Below are 26218 nucleotides of genomic sequence, written 5' to 3'. Positions count from 1 at the left end.
CACACCCCTGCAGCTTATTCCAGTGGTGGGGACAGAGGGCTACTGAGTAGACAAGCAGAACAAGCAGCAGTTTGCTGGAGGAGGAGAAGGCAGGGCAGGACCTGGGTTGGTGGGGTGACTTTTGACAGGGTGGTCAGGAAAGGCTTCGTGAATAATGTAGCAAAGGATATGAGAGAAAGGACAAAGGCAGGGTGACCAGCTGTCAGGCCAGAGGGAAATCAAAGCAGAGGTGACAGGATTTACTGCTGGGCAAGTGTAGTATGGGGCCAAGATGAGTGGAGCGTGCTGTCCAGAGCTTTGGCCTGAATAGCAGAAGAGCTGGGGTACCCTGTGCTGAGATGAATGAGGCACAGATGGAATCAGTGTGGCAGTGAAGATCAGAGCTTGTTTCTGGAGATATTCAGGTATCCATGTGGCATTGTGGAGGAAGCAGTTGGTCCAGAGCTGAGGACGGCTCTGCTCCTCTGGTATGTAGCGTGGCCAGGTCTACAATGTAACAGAATGCATACCCAATCTGCTCCTGGGGCAGAAGTTTCTGAGTGTATACGACAGAAAGTCAAGTCCATACACATGGGTTTGTATCAGATGACTGGCTCAGCACAGGCTCTCAGTTCTGCTCTCTCTGTGGGGCATGTTGTAGTCTTGGATCAGACAGACAGACAGAAAACACCATTAAAAAACATCTGGTTTATTAGGATTAGCTGTGGCATATTGATTACTTTAATAGTTCTAAACTGATACATGTTTCCCCACTAACAGCATACATTAAGGTGTGTGTTGAGCTGCAGTGACAAAAGCAAACAGGTGAATTGTTTAGAAAATCATTGTGATCCTAATGGGTTTATATTAGCAGTGGTGAGAGAAAGAAAAAATCTTGCTACAGGGTGCTGAGCAGAGCAAGGTGGGTGTCCAGAGCACCTTTCTGTGCTCTTGCCATGACCCCCAGTCCTCCCTCTAGAAACTGAGGGGGAAGCTGGGGTCTGTGCTCGGTGGAAGGGAGGCTGCCCATTCCCTGCAAAAGAATGGGGTCCTTTGGGACTTGGAACCCCCATACTGGCTACAAGTGACATCTTTGCTTAGAAAGATTTTCCGGCATGAAACCCATTTCTGTATGGGCCAGCATGACCTCTGGGGTACAGGGAGAGGTGTGTTCACATCAGTGCTTGGGTATAGTATCCTGTTGTGTTTATCCCTCCAGGTGAGTTTGGATCAGCTGCATCTCTGGGGTCTCTTCCCTAGCTAGCCTATGCCCTCCTCTCACCTCTTTCAAGGCCAGGCTGTATGTGAGACCTACTATCCCTTCCAAACCCAGTTCATCTGCCCTGCTCCCATGGCACCACTTTGAAGCTTCAGATGTCAGTGCAGAGCTGTCAACTTTGAGAATGAACTCAATTGGAGACCCACATAGTTGGAGTACCTCAGGTAAGATTCCAGACACAGCTGATGTTTGGCTCCTGAGCTCCCTCCTCATTCATTTCAAATATTTTTTTTCTTTTTTTAAGATAGGTGATTCTTTAACCAGATGTGTAAATGTGATTGAATTTGTCTCTGTAAGAACATTCATATAAATAAATTCACACATCTAAAAGATTAGTGGTTAAACCATGTGCCTGATATTTAATTTGGGAAATGCTTTTGTGGTCACCTGCTTATGGGAGAGGTAGGGTAGCAATAGAGTGGGTGGGAGGTGTGGGGATTTTATGTGATAGGAGCTGTCACAGCTCTGGCAAGAATTCCAGGTCTGGGCTCAGGAGGGTTTTGTGGGTTTGAGAGTTTGCAATGTAGTTTCTGCTTTTCCTTAGCTGAGGAGCACCAACATTCACATGGCTGCCCAGCTGAACAGACACCCACCTTGTCTCTCAGTGCATTTCTTGCATTTTTCTCCCTCAAAGAGAAGCCAGAGAAATAAGACAGGGCAATGGAAGCCACTGTTTTCCATGAAAGCCAGTTTTGTGGGGGAACTGGGGCCCTGCCCCCAGGGTGTAGGTACTTGGGTACTTTGCCTCTCCTGAGGGGCAGGGGCATGAGAACAGAAACCTGGACCCTGGGCAAGCAAGCATGACCAGACTGCTCATTGAAAGGGGACTAATTCTAGCTCTGCCATGGTGTAGGCAGGACCTTGGAGGGAGGGCAGAAATGGGTCCCCTCCTTGAGGACTGGAAAAAGGCCTAAAAGAATAAGATATGGATAAGGGGCAGCAGTTCCACTGCTAGAGGAAGAGGAGCAAGAGACCCAACTCCTAGAGTCAGAGGCCCTGGCAGGGAATCTACTGCCTCTTCTCTGTAGCCTGGAGGTCCTTCCTGCCTGCACCTTCCATGGGAGTCAACACTGAGCAACTGCCTCCCAGTGGCTACCTCCACAGCATGGTCATAGTTATACTAAGTAGCCTTGTGAGGTCACAGCAAGTCTGATTGAAAGTGAAGGTATTCCTGAAGTGGGCAGTGATCCTTGTTTATTGCTGGCACTAAATGAGGGCCACAGGTGGGTGTTGGCACCTGAGAAAGGCTGGTCAGGCACTGCGGGGCCTCGGCTAGGAAAGGTCTAGGAAATGTTGGCCCTCTCAGCTAGCCTCACCTGCCCACCTGGCTGCAGGGCCACCGAGTGGGGACTCTCTTCTCCTGCCACCAGAGGTAGCTGTGCTGTCAGGACTGAGCTCCCAGGACAGTTATGGGGACCAGGGAGGTGCAGACCAGGGAGAAGGGCCCAGACAGATGGGGACCAGGGAGAAGCCTGACACTGCCACTGGTGGTGCTTAGGGACTTGCCTCTGGGGGCTGTGCATTGATGCCGTTAGCACAGAGTTCCCAGGCCAGGTTTTCCTACGTCTGTGCAGAGGGATCAGACTCATGTGCCTCCAAGCCCCCTTGGACCCACACACCCACTCACCTACCTACTCAAATAGTATCTGCTTTAGAATATACATTATATATTAGACATTCCCTCTTCAATACAATTGCCCTCTCATAGTTTCAGGTAAAATGAGTCATGGAAGGGAAGGCAGCCCTTGAATACACAGCTCTCAATGGGCAGCCTCAGGCTCCCTGAAGGGGAAGAAGGGAGAGTAGGGTCTCCTATCAACTTCTATCTCTCTCTGGGCTAAGTTTCATGCCACCTCAAAGCCCTGTTCTCACTGACAAAGAGTTGACAGGGGTCATAGGGTGGGACTATGTATTCTGAAGAACTTCCACGCATTATCTAGGACTCAGAGGGCACGTAAGTCTTCCCTGGGAAGCTGACGCCAACCACCTCATCACATCACAGCCAGAGAAAGGCCAGACTGGGATGAATGGGGGTGGAGGGGTTGGGAAGGACTGGAGAGGTGGGCAGGAGGGGGACTCCTCCAATTATTGCAGTCAGGTGTCCCAGAACACCAGGAATTCCTGGGAACCTTGCAGGAGCTAGGAGAGGCAGAGCAGAGCCTCTGCTGTGTTTTAAGGACATTCTAGCACATTCTATCTCTTGAAAACTGCCTGTGACTCTTCTCTATTTTTTGCATAAACTGTCTACCCTTTAAGGTAGGTCCGGGGATGGACAACTTAATGTAAGACAAGAATATCTTTTTTTCTTCAGTAAATTATGCTAGGGATTCCTCCAGTTTGTGGGGTTTGTTTCTTTTTGCAAGCCACATCTGAGAGGTCGGCTTCCTCTGCCCATTTCCCTAACTGTGGGATTGCCTGGCTGGACAATGTGCTTAGGGTAGGGACCCTGTTCTCGCTGCCGCTGTCCTTTGAGAGACCCACATGTTTATTTCATGGAAGACGGAGTTGGTTACTTCAGGAAGCTCTTTGTGGAGAACGTGGTAGGCACCTTCATAAATCTGGAATTAGGAGAGAGAGGAAATCAGGGCTATAGGAAGCTACAGGTACAGGGAGCAAGGCCACAGGCAGCAGCTGGAATTCCCCAGAATCTCCCCCTGTCCCAGGACTCCTGTCTTTATAGTACTAATGTCTTTTGATCAGATGATGGTTCAAAAAAATTAAAACATCCCAATATGTTCTAGCACTTCCTTTCTTAAGTCAACATATACTTTCTATTTATTCTGCTTCTCTCTCCAGCTGTGGATTGGTCTGTGCCTCCACCTCAAAACTGATTTCCATTTACTGTCTTCACTTACTTGCCTTCCACTTGGACCTCAGCTGATCCCAGTCTATTTTCACTCCCAGCAACCTACAGCCACTGTTCTCGGCAGGGGCTCCAATGACCTTCGGTTGCCCGTAGCCAGGGAACACTTGCCCTCATGTTATTTGTCTTCCCAACATCATTCAAAAGCTGTTAACCTTCCAGATACACTTTCCTCTTGTGGTTGCTTTCAGTTTCTTTCTCAAATTTTCGATGGACTCTCTAATAGGTACTCCTTGTGTCTCAAAATGGAACTCCTTGTGTCACCCATCTCAGGGTAGGTGTCATAGTCTCCTCACTGATGCAGGTCCAAGCTCAGGATGCATCTATAATCACTTGATCACTATAGTCACTCTTTCTCCAGGTCTCCCCAGGCTGTCCTCTGCCTTCACTGCCACCACCACAGGCCAAGCCCATCCTCTTGGCCTAGGTGACACCACCATTTTCTCCCCTGGTGTCCTTTCCCCCATTCTTATCTCCACATGGCAGCTGATGAGTACTTTGAGAATTAGAGTTGGAGCATATTTCTTTCCAGCTCAGAACACTCTGGTGGCTTTTTCATAGTACTAAGAGAAAAATTCCTCCTCTGCTTCCAGGTCCCTCTGTCACATAACATCCTCACCCTGTTCAGCACACTTCTACTGCACTGATCTCCTGGTTGTTTGCATACACCAATATTTTTGCAACTTGGGTCTTTGCAGTCGCCTTTCCCTTTGTCTGGAATGTTCTTCCATTGCTCTAGTCACTGTTAGCTCTTAGGCCTGCCTGCCTATCTGAAGTAGATACTTCACCTTTTGTCTGGTCCCCCAGTTCCTACATCCTGCTTAATTTCCTTCAGGACACTAACCCTCTTCATCCTGTTTGGTTATTTGTTTGTTGCTCATCTCCTAGGATGAACTGCTTGGGAGGGTTGAGACTTTGCCTGTCTTATTCTCTGGTGCTGGCACAAAGTCAATGTTCAGTGAACACTTGGATTGAATAAAGAAATGGATGAATGGAGAGTGAATGAGCAGATGAGACTCTGCATGGCCTTCTTTTGCAGGGCCACCAAAGTTCCATTCCAGCAAAGAAAATGATCTGTGTGGTGCCCGCACCCAAACTACAAAGTGCTTATGGCATTTATACTTTCCAGCATTACAAGAGCCAATCTTCCTTTTTCTCTTTATGTTCATCTAGGAGTCTATATCTTGTAGTTGGTATGGGCCAGGGTCTGCAATGCATAATGGTGTGAGGGGAGCACTTGAAAGTTTGCAAAGACATAAGAGTCTCTGTCAGTACAGTAGGGAATGGAGAGGGTTAGTGTACATGGGTCAGGGGGTGTGAGTTTGAATCTTGACCCTATTGCTCAGTAAGTGTGTGATCTGTAATGAGTTGCCTGCTATCTTTGTAACTTAGCAGGAAATGGCTCTGGACTCAGGGCTTCCATGCATCCACTGCACAGGCGGTAGTGGCATTGCTTGGAGACACTTCCATTCACTATTACACTGAGGCTGTGCTCTGCCCAACTGACCGCATATAGCTGCCTTCAGGGTCAACTGACAGGTACATAGTAGGTGCTTCTCTTCCTCCCATTACCCCAGCTGGAGCTATTTCCAGTTCAATCAGACAAATAAAAACAGGAACATTGGGACCTCTAAACCACATCTCTGAAGGCCCTCTAATTAGTCAACTGCAGTCTGTATGTCTGACAAGCCATGTGGCTAAGCCACAGGTCCCATCCCTTGTTGCAAATTCACTTGAAGACCAGATCCTGCCATGTCCCACTGCACCAGTACACCTAAAGCCCTTGGCAGTGGTGGCTGGTCCCAAGCTGCTGCAGCAAACCAGCCTGCAGGGAGGCCGGATGGCCGCAGGCCTTTGGACCTTGGACATGGAAAAGTGGGACACAAACTCTCGAAGACCTTTCTTTGCTCAGTTCCCTGTTGCAGGATTTTTGCTTTGACCAGAACATCTTCTGAGTGTTCTCTCTTTTTCCCTTTGAAGCTTGTTCATGTGAACAGTTAGCTAATGGCTTGTGTTCTTGCTTAGAATTAAAAACTGCCTTGTATTCCTGGTACTTACTTCCCAGCGCATTTCAAGATGCCTCTCATGGGAGTGGCCTTTGGGGTTCTGGGAAGATGTGCCCAAAAGGATACCACCTTCCCAACCTTGGGGAAGTGAGGGGGTTAGGTGTTCACCTTGAGTGTCTTGTCCTGGCTCTTGGCGGACTCCATGAGCAAGTAGGCCCCTTTGCTGTCGCACAGGCGGTCAGCAGAGCCCTGGAGCAGGAGGAAGGGCAAGGTCAGCTTGGGGAGGGCCCGCTCCACCCTTGAGACAGCATTGAGTAGCTGGATGCCAAAGCACACTTTCAGTCCTGCTCGGCAGATGAGGGGGTCTGTGTTATAAAGGTCGACCTGAGGGAAAAAAGAGAAAGGGTTCTGTCACTTCATGGATGGGGGAACTTTTATATTTTCTGTTAGCTGTTCCTTCTTCTCTATGAGTTCTCACCCAAGCATATGTTTATTGATTTTAGAGAGAGAAGGAAGAAATGGAGAGAGAGAGAATGTGATAGAAAAATATTGATCGGTTGCCTCTCATTTACGCCTCAGTAGAGGATTGAAACTGCAAAGAGGTATGTCCTGACAATGGATTGAAGCTGCAATACAGGTATGTGCTGTGACTGAGAATTCAACCTGCAATCTTTTTTTTTTTTTTTGGTGTATGAGACAACCCTCTAACCAACTGAGCCATCCAGCTAGGCTGTTAGCTCTTCCTTTTGCTTTGGCCTGAAGAGATGATTTTATTCAGTCAGCCCATTTGGGGTGCAGGTGCCAAGAGCTAGCAGAATGGCCAGCCCTTCCCTGACCCAGATCTACACTAGTTTTGATACATCTCTTCACAGGCTTTGTTCTATGCATTCCACATTCATACATTTTCTGTAGACAGTTTCAAGTGTTAATCCCTATATTTTTATATAGGCAGAGTTGTATTATTTACATAATATTTCACTAAGGAGTAGCTCTGAAGATATTTTGGTGTTAGTCATCTGAATTTTGCTTTTTATAAGCCTGCCTCCCCTTACTTAGTGTCCACCTGGCAGAAGTAGAGGAGGGGCACACACAAAGGTGTGGGGCTGGTTGGAGTTACTCCTGAGGCACTTTGGCAGGGCACTAACCTACAGGCTTCCAGAAGAGCAAAGTCCAGGGCAGGTCTGGTCTGTGGTGGGCTCTCGTGTTCATGTCCTCTGGGCTGTAGAAGGCTGCCTGTCATTCTGACAGCAATGCCTGCTGCTTCTTTAGCGGACATTCCCAGAGGCTGGGTCCTCCCTCTTTAGTCATCAAATTGCCCAGGACCTAACTCTGACACTCTCCCTGCTTATGGCTCAGAATCCAACCTAGCTCTTCATTGGGATACCCTGATGCCTTGTCTTTGTTCTCCCAGGCTTTACTCCTCCTGCCTCTAAGAGAACAGTGAGTTATCTGTTCACTGTGGCCCAAGATGGGGCATTGCCCCCACAAAATCTGGGTGAGAAGTATCTCAGGCCCATATAGATGGGTGTGAGGCCACAACCATCCCTTATCTCATTTCTCTGACCCTTGCCAGTGGGTTCTCAACTGGCTGGAGAAGTGCCACATGGTTTTAATATTGGGTAAGGGAGCAGAGGGGCCATGGGGACAAGGAACACAGGAACAGCTGGAAGGAAATGTGCTTCTAGCTGTCCTGTGTGAGACTTCCAGAGTGTCCACTGTGTTCCAATCTGAGTCTGCAAGGGCAGGGACTACACTGCTTTTATATTACCACCCCTATAGGACTTGGCTAGAATCTGGATTCATGCCAAAATGCAATAAGCTATTCTGGGTCATCCCTGCCATCCCTGATTTCTCTGATGCCAGGGACAGAGCAGGCAAATCAGACCTTTGTGGAAAGCCACAGGAGATGGTTTAGCTACTTCCTGCAGCTGAGCTGTTGTGAATCCTGCAGGGCCAGGCTATTTGCTTGGGGACTGAGAGGACAAGAGACTAACAGGGGAAGTGCAGGGGCAATACACAGCCATAGCAGTTGCTTGTCCAGGGGTTGCAATGAGTCCTATTTGGGAGCAGAGCCTGGGCTTGGAGTCTGTTGAGAACTGAGGCTAACAATGAGAACAATAGTATCTGCAGCACCACTGACTGGACACATACTTTGTACCTGGCACAGTGCCAGGGCATCATATGCAAGATCTCATTTAATGAAAATAAATAAAAAAATAGCTAATACATCTGAGCTCTTTCTTCCTATGTGCCTGTACTAAGTGTTTAACCTGATTAACCTGTCTGAGGAATGGCTCTTATTATCCTTGTTTTGTAAATGAGGAACCTGCCTATTATTCATTACCCAGTTCTTGTTCTCCCCTATAGAACCCCGAAAGTTTCATTTGGAACACAAGCATCTAGAGTAAAGACTATATTTCCCAGGCTCCCTTTCAGTTAGGTGTGGTCATGTGACCACATTCTGGCCAATGGGAAGTGAGCAGCAGTGCTGTGCACTGCCTTTTGTCAAATACTTGTCCTATTTATTTCCCTTCTCCCACCTATCAGAACACAGCGGAGTAGGGAGGCAGATGAGGCTACAGGGACAAGAGCTGTACTCCAGAAACAGCAAGCAACAAAATTCGTTGGGGCATGTGGGGCTGGTGACACTGAGAAGTCACTGTGCAGGGAAATAAGCTTCTACTCTGTTTAAGTCCCCATTGTTGAGGTCTGGGTCTTTGCAGGCTGGCAGCCCTGCTAACAGCACTCCATTCTATGCTGCTGGTCCATGGTTGCAGGGAATATGTTCTTAGGAGTGCACAGGGCCAGAGTGCAATAGACCACCACTTTCCTGAAATGGCCTGCCAGTTTACCCTGCTGACCCAAGACATCCTGGCTGCATGAGGCCCCTTGAGGAGTCTGTTCCAGGGTCTAACTGCTCTGCTGGCCCTATCGGCTTCCTGCTTTTGACTTCATTTTCCTTTTCCTGATCACGTAGTTACTGTTTACACAATGGCTGACTTTGGGCCTGGGGAAGGAATTGCCAGATATGTCGGAGAAAGGGCAGTCCCCTGATGTGAGCCGCAGCTGGGGCAAAAGGCACAGGACAGAGGAAAAGTGGGATTTGGAGTGAAAGGGAGGGCCACACCTTGTGAGGAAACAGACTTAGAAGGCCCAAACCCTCCTCTCAAGTAACCATTCTGGCCCTATCACAGTGGTCTTTGCTTACTTGAAAGTGGAAGGTGACAAAATAAGAGAAATGGAGAATAGAAATGTGGTTGTTAGGGGTGGGGCCGGGGGAAGTGGGCGTGCTATACAAGGGCAATATGAGGGATCTTTGTGGTGATAAGATATCCTTTGGTTTGACTGCATTCTGGTTATGATGTTGTCCTATAGTTTTGTAAAAGGCAGCATTGAGGAGAACTGGGTAAAAAGTCCATTGGATTCCTCTCTATTTTTCTCACAACTACATGTGAATCAGTATTACATCAAAACAAAAAGTTGAATTTAAAAACATATAGCAAAGACCCATCTTTGGCAATATCTCTTGTACCCACTTCACCCCATTTTTTTACTACAGTTGTTCCTGCTGGCTGAGAATGTGTTAGCTGGGAACATGTCAGTTGGAGGCTGTGGGTCCAGGTCCAAGTCACTACATCTTTGCTTCAGATAACTGACCTCTGGGAGTACCTCCACTGGCTGAGATTTGAAGTTTTATATCTTGAGGGGAGGGATCAACTGACAATATGAAGGATATCAGAAGAGTGAGGAGCACCCATCCCTGATACTTCCCAGCCACGATCTGGACGTGGCTCTTTTCTCCTAAACTCAGTTGGCTCATTTGTGAAATGGGAGTGATAGTAGAAATGTTTCAGAGGACTCTAGGGAGATTAAAAAAGATGATGTAGATGCAGTGTCAAGCCCCGTGTCTGGTCTCATAGTGAGGTTAATGATGTGTGCGGTGCATCTGAACCTGACACTGGGAACAAGAGGAGGAGAGCCACTCTACACTGGAGGCCTCTCTCCCTTATAGATCTTGAGTCACATAACCTTAGGTGAAGCCTTTTAGTCCTTCTGTGACCTTGAAGGTTCCTCTTGGGTTTTAAATTTCATAGGTTGTGAATAATTTCCTGGCCTCCTGTGTATATTTTAGCAATTGTCTAGTACCTTCACTGTTTTCTACGCCTCTGAGAGCTCCCAGCAAGATTGAACTTGCCAGCCAGGAACATGCCAGCTGGGCTTCTGATATTGAACACTATCTCTCTGTGGGAAAGAAACTGCCCTAAAGCAAAGTGAATATAGCTACAATCTACAGCTGGGAGTTGTCTTAACTTGGTTGAGCAAAATCTAGGCACCAACCCTACAGTCAAATCCCTTGACACATTTTTAAAAAGCTGTTCTGTGATGAAATGTAAAATTACATACTTAATTAAAGTAATATTTAAAATAACAAACACACTGAGCCCTTAATTATGTACCACATGTGGTGTCAAGCACTTGTATTTGCTTATCGAATCTTCATGGGAACTCATTGTAGGTACTACTGTTATTATAATCATTTTATACATTAGAAGAGTGTCTCAGAGAGGCTAAGTGATCCATCCAAGGTTACAACATAAAAGATGGAGCTAGGATAAAAACCTAGGCAGCTGGGCTCCACATTCAGCATTTTAAACCATTCATTATGCCATGCTACCTGTCTAGAGAAGAGAAGTAAAGGTGAGTCCTATGGACTCATAGATAGCCAGGAGCCATGGAGGTGGCACTCCTCAGAAAAGAAAGGAATGGGTCCTTGGTGAGGACCAGGAACATCTAGGCCTGACAGAGAGTGAAATGATTTAGTGGTTCCCACAGGTTGCCACCCTTCCAGAAGGGGTTGGGAGCACCCTTCTGGACACAGGCAGGTAAGTGCCCTCCTCACATGATATTGTTTACCACTTCACAAAAAATATAGCCTAGCAAGTCTAATCTCCCGCATTTTCCCTTCAGGTACCTACATGTATCCACAACTGGGTGTTCCTGATCCTCCTTCCCTCCAATACCCTTCCTTTTCCTATGGAAGCCTCACACTTCTACCTGTGCTTTGGACCCCATCCCAGGATTCCCATCTCCCTCCTCCACTGTTTAAATCTTTCTTAATCCACCTATTTTTATCACAGGGGAATCAGATAGCCTTCTCTGACATATTGGAGAGAGTGCACAAGTGATTCTACCCAAGTGATCTCTGTGAAATCTAGAAACTGTGGGGACCCTACAATAAATGGACATGTCTGCAGAGACAGTATCTTCATTTCCTACCTTTGTTTTTAATGGCAATTTGTTGTGGAAAGGCTTGGATGATTAAAAATTCTCTCCTATGAGATAGACAACCTGTGAGATACAGATTCAAAGCACTGGTAATCAGGATGCTACAGAATTGATTGAGCTTGGTTGCAAAATGAACCAAGAAATGAAGGCTACCCAAAGTGAAATAAAGAAAAATACATAGGGAACCAAAAGTTCCCTGGAAGGAAAGAGAGGAAACCAGAACTCAAATCAACAATTTGAAACAAAAGGAAGAAATAAACATCCAACCAGAAGAGGATAAAGAAACATGAATTCAGAAAAATTGAGGAGAGGCTTAGGAACATCTGGGACAACTTTAAGTACTCCAAGATGTAAATAATAGGGGTTTCAGAATGAGAAGAGGAAGACCAAGAAATTGAAAACTTATTGAGAAAATAATGAAGAAAAACTTCCCCAGTCTGGTGAAGGAAATAGACTTCCAGGAAGTCCAGAAAGTACCAAAGAAATTGGACCCAAGGAGGAAACACCAAGGCACATTATAATCAAGTTACCCAAGATTAAAGATAAGGAGAGAATCTTAAAAGCAGCAAGGGAAAAAGAGATAGTTACCTACAAAGGAGTGTCCATAAGACTATCAGCTGATTTCTCAAAAAAAAAAAAAAAAACCTTATAGGCAAGGGGGCTGGAAAGAAGTATTCAAAGTCATGAAAGGCAAGAACCTATATCCAAGATTACTCTATCCAGCAAAGCTATCATTTAGAATGGAAGGGCAGATAAAGTGCTTCCCAGATGAGGTAAAGTTAGAGGAGTTCATCATTACCAAGCCCTTATTACATGAAATGTTAAAAGGACTTATCTAGGAAAAGGAAGAAGATCAAGACTACGAACAGTAAAATGACAACAAACTCACAACTATCAACAACTGAACCTAAAAAAACAAAAACAAACTAAGCAAACAACTAGAACAGGAACAGAATCATAGATAGGAAATCACACGGAGGGTTAGCAGCTGGGAGGACAAGTGGGGGAAAATGGGAAAAAGGTACAGGGAATAAGAAGCATAAATGGTAGGTAGAAAATAGACAGGGGAGGTTAAGAATAGTATAGGAAATGGAGAAGCCAAAGAACTTGTATGTATGACCAATGGGCATGAACTAAGAGGGTTGGGGAATATAGAGGGAGGAGGGGTTTAGGGCAGATGTGGATAAAGGGCAGAAAAAATGGGACAACTGTAGTAGCATAATCAATAAAATATACTTAAACATAAATAAAAAAGAAAAAAGGCGAATTACTGGGATCTTGCAGAACCACTTGCATAATTGAGGGTCACACACAGCAAGATCATGTGATCTCAAGTCTTAAAAGTTGTTGACAACTAAGGAAATATGAACTATGAACTAGATAGAAAGTAATACAGAATTATTGCTACTTTTTCAGAATGTGATAATGTTATTGGGTTATATGTATGAAAGCCTTTATTCTGGGTTCCTTCTCTTGAGCAGCACAGGCTGAGTTAAGAATCATGGTGTACGCAACTTAGTTTTAAAAGGTTTTGCCCTGGCTGGTGTGGCTCAGTGGGTTGAGCACCAGCCTGAGCACCAAAGGGTTGCCATTTGGATTCCCCATCAGGGCACATGCCTGGGTTGAGGGCCAGGTTCCCAGGTGAGGGTGTGCAAGAGGCAACCAATAGATGTTTCTCTCACACATCTAAGTTTCTCTCCCTCTTTTTCTCCCTCCCTGCCCCTCTCTTTAAAAAATAAAATAAAAAATATTTTTAAAAGATTCAGCCAACATAATATATCCACTTAATCACATTCAATTCAGCAACAAAAGGAAAAATTAGATAAATTGAAATTAGATAAAATTTCACCAAAATGAAAACATTTTTCACATCAAAGAATACCATCAACAGAGTGAAAAAACAACCTATATAATGGGGAAAATATTTGCAAATCATACATATCATAAGGAGTTTATGTCCAGAATATATAAAGAACTTCTACAACTCAACAATAAAAAAATCAAACAACCTGATTAAAAAATGGACAAAGTGTTTAGTAGACATTTCTCCAATGAAGAAATATCAGTGGTCAATGGCCAATAAACTTGTAAAAAGATGCTCAATATCAGTAATCATTAGGAAAATGCAAATTAAAATGATCAGGCAATCCCACTTCTATGTATAAACTCAAAGGAAATGAAAGCAGGGTCTTGAAGAGATATTGCACACCCATGTTCACAGAATCATTGTTCACAGTTGCCAAGAGGTGGAAGCACTCCAGGTGTCCATCAACAGGATGAATGGATAAAGAAAATGTTCTCTAGCCATACAATGGAATATTATTTAGTCTTGAAAATGAAGGAAATTCTGACACATGCTATAACATGTATGAACCTAGGGGACATTATGCTTAAAAGGAAAAAAAGGACAAAGACTGTATGATTACACTTATATGAGGCACCTAGAATAGTTAAATTCATGGAGACAGAAAGCAAAATTGGGGTTGCCAGAGGCTGGCGGAGGGGAGGTGGGAAGACCATGTTTAATGGACACAGAATTTCAGTTTGGGAACATGGAAAAGTTCTGGAGATGGATGGTGGTGAGGTTGCACAACAATGTGAATATACTTAATGCCACTGAACTGAACACCTAAAAATAATTAAGATGACAAATCTTATGTTCTGTATCTCTTACCAGAATAAATTTTAAAAGATTTGAAATCTACATCTATATTGATATTTTCATTTTTAAGCATAGATAAAGTATTGCAGAGTATTTTCAATTGATGAATCTTAAGAGGAGTATATGGGTATGCATTGTATGATCGTGTCAACTTTTCTATAGGTTTGAAAATTTCCACAGTTAAGTTGGACGGAAAAGCTGGTGACTGACTTTGACCTCTCCTTTACCCACAATTTCAGCTTTTTCATTTTTTATTTTGATTTTCTTTTCTAGGAGGAGCCATACATCCCTTAGGCAGGCTTGTGGGAGGGAGATCCTGTAGTACACTGTGGTCAGAGGCCTGTTTGGGGCTTGTGTCTGGCTTAGCCACTTATTCAAGCCTTGGCAAGTCCATTGCATTGGATCCTCATGTAAATGAGGGTTTAATTCAATGACATCTTCAAGAGAGCTTTGCCCAGGCTGTGTTCCTATGTGAACATAGCCAAGTGTGTAGCCTCCTTCTTCTTCAACCATGCAAAAGTATTTGGATGGAAAGCTTAGCTCGGCCTGTGGGGCAGGAAGAATGCTTCATTCTGTCTTGGGGTCAGGCTGGCAGTTGGGATTACCCCTGACAGTCTCTCTACAGAGTCACTGACTTTTTTGTTGCTATTTAAAGTCACTGATTTCAGGGACCTGCCTCTCATTTGATCAGAGCTGCTTCTTCCAGAGTCAGAGGAGGAGGGTTAGGAGCAGGAAACATCTGGAGGAAGGAGGTAGGAAGACCAATGGACCCCACTTTGCAGGGCACAAGACCAAGGCAGACCCATTTGCCAGTTGTCCCATATGAAGCTATACACTCCAAGAAACATTCTAATGACTTGTTATGTTTTTAGGTCATTGGTAAATTACAGCAGCCTCAAACAGACAAATCTCATATGGGGTGTATGAGCTACTGAAACCAACCGTCAACAGTAAACATGTTTCAATTCTAGATCATAGAATCTGGAGGTATAGGCTTTAATTAAATGTTTTAATTGATTGTCATATACCTTATAGTCAAACATTAAGAAAGTATGTTAGCCATGTTCTGAAAGGCTGCCTACAGCAAGTTCCAGGAGAAGTGTTTAAAATTATACTTTGCTTGAGATAATAGAAAAATATAGTTAGTTAAGCACAAAACAATGATAGCTTAAACAACAGTAATAGTCACAAGATGTCTAGTTTCTTCTTTTTGCTTTAGAGATAATGTCACTGATATACAATTATGAGACACTTTGAAGAATCTTGATTCTTCAACCCCGCACCCTTTGTTTTTACAATATAATTTTGTGTTGTTGATGTGCTGTTTCATTGTTAGCAGCAAAAGATAACTTCAGGGCCACAAGGAGAATTTATGAGTTTGTTTTGCAGAAGGAAAGAATGTCTCCAAGGTAGCTAGGACCAGCTGCTGCTGCCCAGAAGGCTGGCTGCACAAAACGTTATCTGTTACTAAAGAAACACAGATTTCTTTCTCAGTTCCCTAGAACTCCCTCTTCCCCACTCCCTAGTTGCATAAAAACTCCCTACTTTAGCTTTATGATGTAGACAGATTTGAAAGATCTTGCTCTCTCGTCCTCTGGCTTTGGCCAAATTGAACAAATCTTTCTCTTTCTCCAGCCAGTGATATATCAATGTTTTGGCTTACTAGTGCATCAGATACACAAACCTGAATTTTGGGAGGTGATTTGGTAACAATATGATTGATGGAAAGTAACAAAATAAAATTGGCTAACCAAACCAGAAACACTGGGAAGCTAATAACCAGATCTTGGAGGAAACTGCTGTAGGAGGCTATGTCCTGGGGAGAGAGGGGAGGCTGGGGCCTATCTTTAGCTGTGCTTATTTTTTTTAATTAATTTTATTTAGTTATTTTTCAAGTACAATTTTTTGTCTATTTCTCTCATCCCAGCCCCCCCACCCCGTGCTACCCCCCTCCCTACCATTTCCACCCCCCTTAGTTCTCATCCCTGTGTCCTTCATATTGGTTCCTCCAAATCCCTCCCCTTTTTCCCCCTTAAATTCCCTTCCCTCACCCCTCTGGTCACTGTCCCCTTGTTCTCTATTTCAGTGTCTTTGTTTTTATTCTGCTTGCTTGTTTGTTTTGTTGTTTAGCTTCCTGTTAAAGGTGAGATCATATGGTATTTGTCTTTCAACACCTGGCCTATTTCACTCAGCATAATGCTTTCCAGTTTCATCCATGTTGTGCAAAGGGTAGGAGCTCCTTCTTTCTCTCTGCTGCATAGAATTCCATTGTGTATATGTATCACAATTTTTTGATCCATTCATTTACTGATGGGCACCTAGGTTGCTTCTAACTCTTGGCTATTGTAAATTGTGCTGCTATGAACATTGTGGTGCATAGGTTCTTTGATATTGATGTTTTAGGATTCTTAGGATATAATCCTAGCAGTGGAATTGCTGGGTCAAAAGGCAGGTCGATTTTTATTTTTCTGAGAAAATTCCATACTGTTTTCCATAATGGTTGTACCAGTCTGCACTCCCACCAACAGTGAACTAAGGACCGCTTTTCCCCACAACCTCTCCAACATTGGTTGTTGGTTGCTTTGTTTATGATAGCCATCCTGACTGGTGTAAAGTGGTATCTCATTGTGGTTTTAATTTGCATTTCTCTGATAGCTAGCTATATTGAGCATCTCTTCATGTGTCTCTGGATGTTCTGTATGTCCTCCTTGGAGAAGTGTCTGTTCAGGTCCTTTTCCCATTTTTTAATTGGGTCGGTTGTCTTCTTAGAGCTGGAGTCATGTAAGTTCTTTGTATATTTTGGAGATTAAACCTTTGTCTGAGGTATCATTGGCAAATATGTTTTCCCATACAGTTGGTTGTCTTTTTAATTTAATACTGTTTTCTTTAGCCACACAGAAACTTTTAATTTTCATGAGATCCCATTTGTTTATCTTTCCTTTATATTCCTTGCTCTAGGGGACATATCAGTAAAAATGTTGCTGCATGAAATATCTGAGATTTTCCTGCCAATATTCTCCTCTAGAACTTTAATGGTGTCATGGCTTACATTTAAGTCTTTTATCCACCTTGAATTTATTTTGGTGTATGGTGTAAGTTGGTGCTCAAGTTTCATTTTTTTGCACGTAGCTGTCCAGTTCTCCCAACACCATTTGTTGAAGAGGCTATGTTTACTCCATTTTATGTTACTGCCCCCTTTGTCAAATATTAATTGACTGTAGAGAGTTGGGTTGATTTCTGGGCTCTCCCTTCTGTTCCATTGGTCTATGTGCCTGTGTTTATGCCAGTACCAGGCTGTTTTGATTACAGTGGCCTTGTAATACAGTTTGATATCAGGTATTGTGTCACCTCCTACTTTGTCTTTCTCAAAATAGCAGCTGCTATTCAGGCTCATTTATGGTTCCATATAAATTTTTGAAGTGTTTGTTCTATGTCTGTGAAATATGCCATTGGTACTTTAATAGGTATTGCATTGAATCTGTATATCGCTTTGGGTAGTATGGACATTTTGATGATATTAATTCTCCCAATCCATGAACAACGTATATGTTTCCATTGTTTGTGTCTTCCTTGATTTCTTTCTTCAGGGCTGTGTAGTTTTCTGCATATAGGTCTTTTACCTCCTTAGTTAGGTTTATTCCCAGATATTTTATTTTTCTTTTTGCTATATCAAATGGAATTTTTTCCTTGATTTCTGCTTCTGCTGATTCATTGTTTGTATACAAAAATGCCTTTGATTTCTGGATATTGACTTTGTAACCAGCTGTTTTGCCAACTTCATTAATTAGGTCGAGCAGTTTTGGGGTAGAGTCTATGGATTTTCCATGTACACTACCATGTCATCTGCAAACAGTGACAGTTTTGCTTCCTCTTTTCCTGTTTAGATGTTTTTTATTTCCTTTTCTTGCCTGATTGCTGTGGCTAAAACTTTCAATACTATATTGAATAGAAGTGCTGAAAGTGGACATCCTTGTCTTGTTCCTGATCTTAGTGGAAAAGCTTCTAGTTTTTGCCCATTGAGTATGATGTTGGCTGTAGGTCTCTCATATATGGCCTTTATTATATTGAGGAATGCTCCCTGTATTCCCACTTTGCTGAGTGTTTTTATCATAAATGGGTGTTGTACCTTATCAAAGGCTTTTTCAGCGTCTATTGATATGATCGTTTGGTTTTTGTCTTTGCTTTTGTTTATGTGATATATTACATTTACTGATTTGTGAATATTGAACCATCCTTGCATCCCTGGGATGAATCCCACTTGGTGATGGTGTATGATCTTTTTGATATATTGTTGGATGCGATTTGCCAATATTTTGTTGAAGATTTTTAGCGTCTATGTTCATCAACGATATTGGCCTGAAGTTTTCTTTCTTTGTTGTGCTCTGTCTGGTTTTGGAATTAGGATGATGCTGGCTTCATAAAGAATTTGGGAGTTTTCCATCCTTCTGGATTTTTTGGAATAGTCTGTGGAGAATAGGGGTTAGCTCTTCCTTAAATGCTTTGTAGAATTCCCCTGTGAAACCATCTGGTCCAGGGCTTTTGTGTGATGGGAGTTTTTTGATTACTGCTTCAATTTCTTTTGCTGTTATTGGTGTGTTCAGATTTTCTGCTTCTTTTTCACTGAGTTTTAGAATATGGTGTTTTTTTTTTTGAAATGTGTCTATTTCCCTGAGATTTTCAAATTTCTTGGCATACTAGTAATTTCTTACAATCCTTTCTATTTCTGTGGTATCAGTTGTAATGTCTACTCTTTCGTTTCTGATTGTGTTTATTTGTGTCCTCTCTCTTCTTTTCTTGATGAGCCTACTTAAAGGCTTGTCTATTTTGTTTATCTTCTCAAAGAACCAACTCCTGGATTCATTGATCCTTAAAATTGTGCTTTTAGTTTTGATGTCATTTAATTCTGCTCTAATCTTGGTTATTTCCTTCCTTCTGCTTGCCCTGGACTGTCTTTGTTGTTGTTCCTCAAGTTCTTGCAGGCATAGGGTTATGTTGTTTGTTTGAAATGTTTCTATCTTCTTTAGGTAGGCCTGTATTGCTATAAACTTCCCTCTCAGGACTGCCTTGGCTGTGTCACATAAGTTTTGGGTTGTTGTGAGATTATTTTCATTTGTTCCAGAAACGTTTTGATTTCTTCCCTAATTTCATTCTTGACCCATTCGTTGTTTAATAGCATACCATTCAGTCTCCATCATTTTGGGTGTTTTGGGTTTTTTTCTTTGGGATTGGTTTCCAATTTCAGTCCCTTGTGGTCAGAGAAGATGCTTGGTATGATTTCAATTTTCTTGAATTTTTTGAGGCTGGTTTTGTGTCCTATCATGTGGTCTATCTTTGAAAATGTTCCATGTGCATTTGAAAAGAATGTGTATTTAGCTTCTTTGGGATGAAGGGCTCTATATATATCAGTTAGGTCCATTTCATCAAGGGTGTTGTTTAATGCTGCCATATCTTTGTTGATATTTTGTTTGGAAGATCTGTCCATTTTTGATAGTGGGGTGTTCAAATCCCCTAGTATAATTGTGTTGCTGTCAATATCTTTCTTGAAGTCCTCTAAGATTTTCTTGATATATTTGGGTGCCCCTATGTTGGGTACATATATATTTATGATGTTAATGTCTTCTTGGTGGATTCTTCCCTTGAGTATAATGAAGTGACCTTCTTTATGGCCCTTTTTTGAAGTCTATTTTGTCCGATATGATAATTGCTACCCCAGCTTTTTTTTTTCTTGTCCGTTTGCTTGGAAAACTTGTTTCCAGCCTTTCACTTTTAGTCTGTGATGGTCTTTTGTCCTGAGGTGGGTCTCTTGTAGGCAGCATATGTGTGGGTCATGCTTTCTCATTCATTGAGCTATTCTGTGTCTTTTGATTGGAGCATTTAATCCATTTACATTTAAGGTTATTCTTGATAGGTACTTAATCATTGCCATTTTTGTACCTGTGTTCCTCTCTGTCTCCCTCTTTTCATTCCTTCCCTTAAAGCAGTCCTTTTAGTATTTCTTGTAGAGCTGGTTTGGTGGAGGCTTATTCTTTTAGACTTCTTTTGTCTTGGAAGCTCTTTATTTGGCCTTCTATGTTGATTGAGAGCCTTGCTGGGTAAAGTAGCCTTGGTTGTAAACCTCTGGTTCTCATTACTTGGAATATTTCTTGCCATTCTCTTCTTGCCTGGAGTGTTTCCAGTGAGAAGTCAGTAGCTAACCTTATTGGGGCTCCCTTGTATATTACTTCTTTCTTCTCCCTTGCTGCCATTAAGATTCTCTCTTTGTCTTGGAATTTTGCCATTTTGATGATGATGTGTCTTGAAGTTGGCCTCCTTGGGTTCCTCTTTATTGGGACTCTCTGTGATTCCTGGATCTGTGAGACTTTTTCTCTCATCAAATTAGGGCAATGTTCTCTCATTACTCTTTCAACTAGGTTTTCTATCCCTTGTTCTTCTTCTTCTCCTTCTGGTATTTCTATTATTTGGATATTATTATGTTTCATTTTGTCTTGCATTTCTCTTAATCCCTCGACATTCTTTCTGAGCCTCTTTTCATTTTCTTGCTCTTTCTGTGAGATGCTTTCTACTCTGTCCTCCAACTCACTAATCCAATCCTCCGCCTCATCTATCCTACTTTTGAAACTATCTACTGTGTTATTCAATTTGGAAATTGTATTCTTCAGTTCCTCTTTTCCCGTGCTGATAGTTTCTAATTCTTTTTTTCATGTTGCTGTAGTTTGCAGAGAGATCATTGTAGTTTTCATGTAGTTTCTGATAGCTCATTGTGAGCTCTTTGAACTTCGTGAAAACCAGTGCTTTGAATTCACTATCTGATAGTTGATTAGGCTGTATTTCATCTAATATTCTTTCTGAAGTTTCTGCTCTTTCTTTCATTTGGGGATTGCTTATTTGTCTTCCCATTGTTTGAGATTCTTCTTGTTAGTCTCAGCTTCTAAAGTTGACCTGTTCTGACTCCCTGGGTTTATGGTGTGACCTTCTGCGGTATGATACCTGTGAAGTTCAGTGGTGCAGACTCCTTCAGGTATCTTGATGTTCTCCGCCTCCACCTACTCTCACGCTGGTCCTTGAGCTTGTCCCCACACTGGTTGCCTACCACTGCTGAGTGTCCCAGCTCCTGCAGCTGACTCCCCAGCACCCAGTCCCATCGCTATGGCAGGGGCACAGGGCCCGAGAGTGTCCCAACTCCCGTAGCTGACTCCTCTGATGCCCAGGCCTGTCACAGGGGCCTGGAGTGTCCCAGCTCTCGTACCTGACTCCCCGGTGCCCATGCCCGTCTCTGTGGCAGTGGCACAGGGGCCTCTAGTGTCCCAGCTCCCGTACCTAACTCCCTGGCATCCAGTCCCATCACTATGGCAGCAGCACAGTGGCCGAGAATGTCCCGGCTCCTGTAGCTGACTCCCCTGGTGCCCAGGTTCGTCACAGGGACTTGGAGTGTATGGCTCCCATAGCTGACTCCCCGGCTCCCAGGCCCGTTGCTATGGCGGCGGCTCAGGTGCTGTGTCCCAGCTCCCGTAGCTGACTCTGCTGCTGTCTGGTGTTTCAGCGTCGGTCACAGTCTCTGGTCTTTTAATTTCATAAATGCTGGGTAACCGATGGTTTATTGTGCTGTTTCTCTATAGATCTGCCATGATTTTCACCCATGAGTACGGGAGCTAGAATCTGCTCCATCCTACTCTGTCACCATCTTCCCAGCATCCCTTTAGCTGTTGTTATAATTAGCAAAAAGCCTCAGTGTGACTGAGTTTTCCAAGACTTGGAAGGAGCCTTTGAGGGCAATGGGCAGAGGTGGCCTACTCGCATGTGGGTGGGAGACCTGCAAGTAACTGGGGAGCAGGGGGCCTAATTCTTGACACCGGCACATATCGAACAATTGGTGGTGTATGGGGTGGCACCCACTTATAGAAATGAAATAAAGTGGGGTTGGTTGCTCCTCTCAGCCCTTACCATACAGCCTGCCAGCATGCTACAAACAAGCTAGGATACTCCTAGTGGGCATCCCAGAGTATTTATACTGAATAGAGACTTGGTTGTAGAAGAAAAAGTACCTCAATATACAAACACTGCATTGTCCCCAGTTGAATGGGTGCTCAGAATCACAACATCTCTTCCTCCCAGCTCACAGGCCAAACAGGCCAAAGGATGGAGCTCGGAAAGAAAGCAATGCATTCTTTTGCAACAGTGTGGTTAGCAATGGTGTGATGTGAAGGCAGGGGGAGACTCTGAGCAGCTCCCCTCTTTCCTACCATCACCTGCGTCAGTGGCTGGATGACTATTAAGACCGTGCAAGGCTTTTCAGAGTGGCAGGGATTCATCACATTCTGAGGATGGAATGATTAATATCTCAGTATCCAGTGTTCTGACCGTAAATGTGTAGACAAACAAAAAATGCTTGAGTAGCGACTTCTTTGTTCCCAGAATTTTAGTGCCAAGTGCACTTGGCTCAAAGCAGGGAGGTCTAGGCTCAAATCCTTACTTAGTAGCTGTGTGACCTCAAGTAAGTGACTTGCCTTGTCTGGGCCCAAGCTTCCACAAATGCAAATACTGGTAACAAGACTGCCTTCTTGGAGCTGTGGGAGACAAAAGGGCTAGTCTGACACAGAAGAATGGTGCAATCATTGTGCATTGGATTGTGCTATGAAAATTACTCCTAGAGGCCACATAGGCCAGGAGAATGTGTGTCTGAGGGCTGGCAGCTGTGAAGTGATGCTAGTAAAGGGTGTCATGCTAACAGTTCTGGGTGGGTTGTTAGAGCACTTGCCACAGCAAACCCAAAACAAACATCCTGCTTTTGACATTGGAATGGCAGAACCAGCCTGTTTCCCCAGAGAGAACTCCAGAGAGTCTACCACCTTCTACCCTCCTCAGCCTGTACCCTTCCTCCAAGGGCCTGCTTTTAGTAAGCTTGTTAGGCAAATGTGTCTTTTCTTTTTGAGGCTTTTATAGCTGTAGGGCTTCATGGGAAATATCTTTGCTAAAGATGTGCTGTAAAACACCCCATGTTAGATCTGGGAAGATGCCTTTTCTGAGCACATTTCCCTCTGGATGTTGCTATTTTTAAAGCTCAGCACAAGGTTTAAAGGGAAACTCGGAGCTGGACATGTGAGGGGTAAATTCTCTCTGCTGAGGAATGGAAACACTGCTCCTATTCATTCCAATAGGATTTTAGCCTTTGTGTTGACCAGCCATTAATCACCTCTCTCCTCAAAGTCTTCCAAGCAGGGACATTTATTAGTGTTTCTAAAGAATCACTATATTTACCTGACCAGTCAGAAATCTGATACATGAAGGCATGCAACCCAGTATACCAGGAGAGCCCGTGTGCTGTATTTTCACACCAGACTCTTACGTGTGTTTAAAGCCTTCAGCGGAATTTTCCATCATTTTGAAAATAAAATAAAAACTCTGAGAGTTGCTGCTTTTAAACAAAGAGGGCTTAGAATATTTTATTATCTCTTTTTTCTCTCTCTTTTTGTACAAGTACTTTCAGATGGTGAGATAAATGACTCAGATTTGCACCTGGATGTTTCCTATCAAAGATCTCAAAGCAAGGTCTCTGTCTTTCTTTTAACCCATTGTTGTCCTAGCATAGCTGCTGCAAAAATAATTGGTTTTACTAGGGACTACACAGTTGAGCCGGAGCCATTGTGGGGGATGCCAGCAGTTGGAAAAGCCCCTGTCCCTCACTGACTCCCATCACAAAGTGAATCCTGCACTCAGAGCAATGACCCCCAGGCACAGGCTGCATGGACCACAAAACAGAAAAAAGAGCTTAATGATCATAACTACTAGCTGGTAACAGGCATTCAGCCATGGACTTTGAATCAAATGGGTTCAAATCCCAGCTCTGCCCTTAATTGATTGTGCAGCCATGGATGTTATTTAACCTCTGAGCTTCAGTTTCCTAATCTGTGAAATGGGGTTAATGTTGGTTTAACTCATATCAGGCTTAAACTAAGCAGCATGTGTTTTGCCTTTGGTTTTTCTGGGTCCTAAAGTTGTACAATTTTTTTTCTCTACTCAAATATTCTTTGGCCCTGTTGGGTCACATTTGGCCCCAAGATGTGAATTTGGGAGGCACTGTGGGTATTAAAACTAGATTAAGTTAAAATAGAATGCAGATGACTTGAGTGGAGCTGATACCCTCTGGCTCCCCACAGATCCCATCACTTCCTAGAGCCTCTTACCAGCCTGATTCATAAGGAGCTGCTGACCTTGGAAGACTGTGAGTTTTAATCCCTGATAACAAATGTCTCTTTCCTATATATTAGGGATGGTTTGCATTTAGTTGCCTACTCTCTAAATGACTTAGAGTGCCAAGAGATCAAATGTTTACAAAAATGTATATTTACTGATTTCTTTTGAGAGAGAGAGAGAGGGAAGAGAGAGACATTGACCTGTTGCTTTACCTATCCATGCACCTACCAGTTGACTCTGTATATGCCTGGACCAGGGATTGAATCCACAACCCTGGCACATAGGGATGATGCCCCAACCAACTGAGCCATCTAGTCAAGGCATTGGAGGTCAAATTTTATGATAAAACTAGAGTCCAACTGCTGAAGTCCCAAGGAAACCTGGGAAAGCTAGAGTACCTCATTCTATTTTACAGGGTCTTTAGGAAGCCACTGCTTTCATGACTTCAAATTTCTAAGGCAAGATAGGAAACTGAGGGAGATAAGTGACAAAATGATTTGCTTAATCTTGAAGATAATTCCAGTGTCTTCCGGAAACTTAGGGTTGCTACCTCTTCGCTGGCTGTAAGTCTGCATGGGGGTGTTGTCCCCACAGACAGAGAAGGGCTAGGGACCACACCCATCTACTAACTCAGGTTAGTCCAACCTGTGGGTGACTCAGGCAAGTTCTCTCATCTTGCAGAGCCTCAGTCTGCTTGTCTGGGGCTGTCCTGTCCTGAGTGCAAACAGCACTCACCTGGTATAGAGCATAAAGGCCCAATCAAAAACAGAGACAGATAGGTTGGTTCATCTTAATAGATGAGGAACATCTTAGTAGTTGAATCCCAATATTTGGGGCCTTGGAGTCAGTTCAGACCCAGTGCCTCAGGTACATTATTGGCCTTGACCTTTTATCCATGCTGGCCTTTGCGCCTGGTCTCAGAGGCAATGACATTGACCAATGGCACAACCTCCCAGCTTATCTCCCTCAAAGCCACCTTGCCTCTTCTTTCTCAATTGCTGGGTCTTCTTTCCCAGTTGCTGGGTTGTTTTTTTTTTTAAATTTTTTTTAAAGATTTTATTTATTTATCTTTAGAGGGGAAGGGAAGGAGAGAGGGAGAGAAACATCAATGTATGGTTGCCTTTCGTGCGTCCCCTGCTGGGAACTGGCCTGCAGGGAACCTGCCTGCAACCCTGGCATGTGCCCTGACTGGGAATCGAACCGTGATTGTCTGGTTCGCAGGCCCGTGCTCAATCCACTGAGCTACACCAGCCAGGGCTGGGTTTTATTTTTTAATCTTTCTTTCTTTTCTTTTTCCCTCCTTCCTTCCTTCCTTCCTTCCTTCCTTCCTTCCTTCCTTCCTTCCTTCCTTCCTTCCTTCCTCCCTTCCTCCCTTCCTCCCTTCCTCTCTCCCTCTCTCTTTCTCTCTCTTTTTCCCTTCCTTCCTTCCTTCCTTCCTTCCTTCCTTCCTTCCTTCCTCCCTCCCTCCCTCCCCCCTTCTTTCTTTCTTTCTTTCTTTCTTTCTTTCTTTCTTTCTTTCTTTCTTTCTTTCTTTCTTTCTTTCTTTCTTTCTTCCTTCCTTCCTTCCTTCCTTCCTTCCTTCCTTCCTTCCTTCCTTCCTTCCTTCCTTTCTTTCTTTCTTTCTTTCTTTCTTTCTTTCTTTCTTTCTTTCTTTCTTTCTTTCTTTTTTCTTTCAATTTAGCTTTTATAGAAGGCAGTACCACTCTGCAGGATACTCCTCTCAGGGCAGTGACTCCCACGAGATGGGGTTCATGGGTTACCTCATGATCTGACCTCAGTTTAGCCTTCAACACTTACCTGCTGCCCTACCTGTAGTCAAACCAAATTACTGGTGTTTTTCAAATGAGCTGTCCTCTCTCCATGCTAGAGCTCATTACTCATGCAGTTCCCTCTACCTGAAGAACACTTTTCTTCTGATCCCCCTTCAGCCCAGCACCACTCCCACAACCCAT

At 43.7% G+C, this 26218-nt stretch overlaps 1 protein-coding gene across 8 annotated transcripts in view; it reads right to left on the bottom strand.

Annotated features, from left to right (window-relative positions):
- Positions 1–672: 672 nt before the first annotated feature.
- The window catches only part of MGLL (monoglyceride lipase), a 201363-nt gene continuing 175817 nt past the window's right edge, over positions 673–26218 (bottom strand). For 4 of the 8 annotated variants that reach the window (XM_053670313.1, XM_053670311.1, XM_053670318.1 and 1 more), the window contains 3 exons: positions 22580–22639; positions 6296–6511; positions 673–3816 (listed from right to left, as the gene is read on the bottom strand). In XM_053670313.1, the coding sequence (XP_053526288.1) occupies positions 3691–3816; positions 6296–6511; positions 22580–22639 (402 nt within the window). In that variant the 3' untranslated portion in view covers positions 673–3690. The remainder of the gene's footprint in view (positions 3817–6295; positions 6512–22579; positions 22640–26218) is intronic. The other 4 variants (XM_053670319.1, XM_053670316.1, XM_053670314.1 and 1 more) reach the window with 1 other exon arrangement.

The sequence above is a fragment of the Artibeus jamaicensis genome, unplaced genomic scaffold (genome assembly GCF_021234435.1).
Source record: "Artibeus jamaicensis isolate MK-2021 breed Jamaican fruit bat unplaced genomic scaffold, CSHL_Jam_final contig_558, whole genome shotgun sequence".
Taxonomy (NCBI): domain Eukaryota; kingdom Metazoa; phylum Chordata; class Mammalia; order Chiroptera; family Phyllostomidae; genus Artibeus; species Artibeus jamaicensis.
This window is presented reverse-complemented; position numbering and strand designations above follow the sequence as displayed.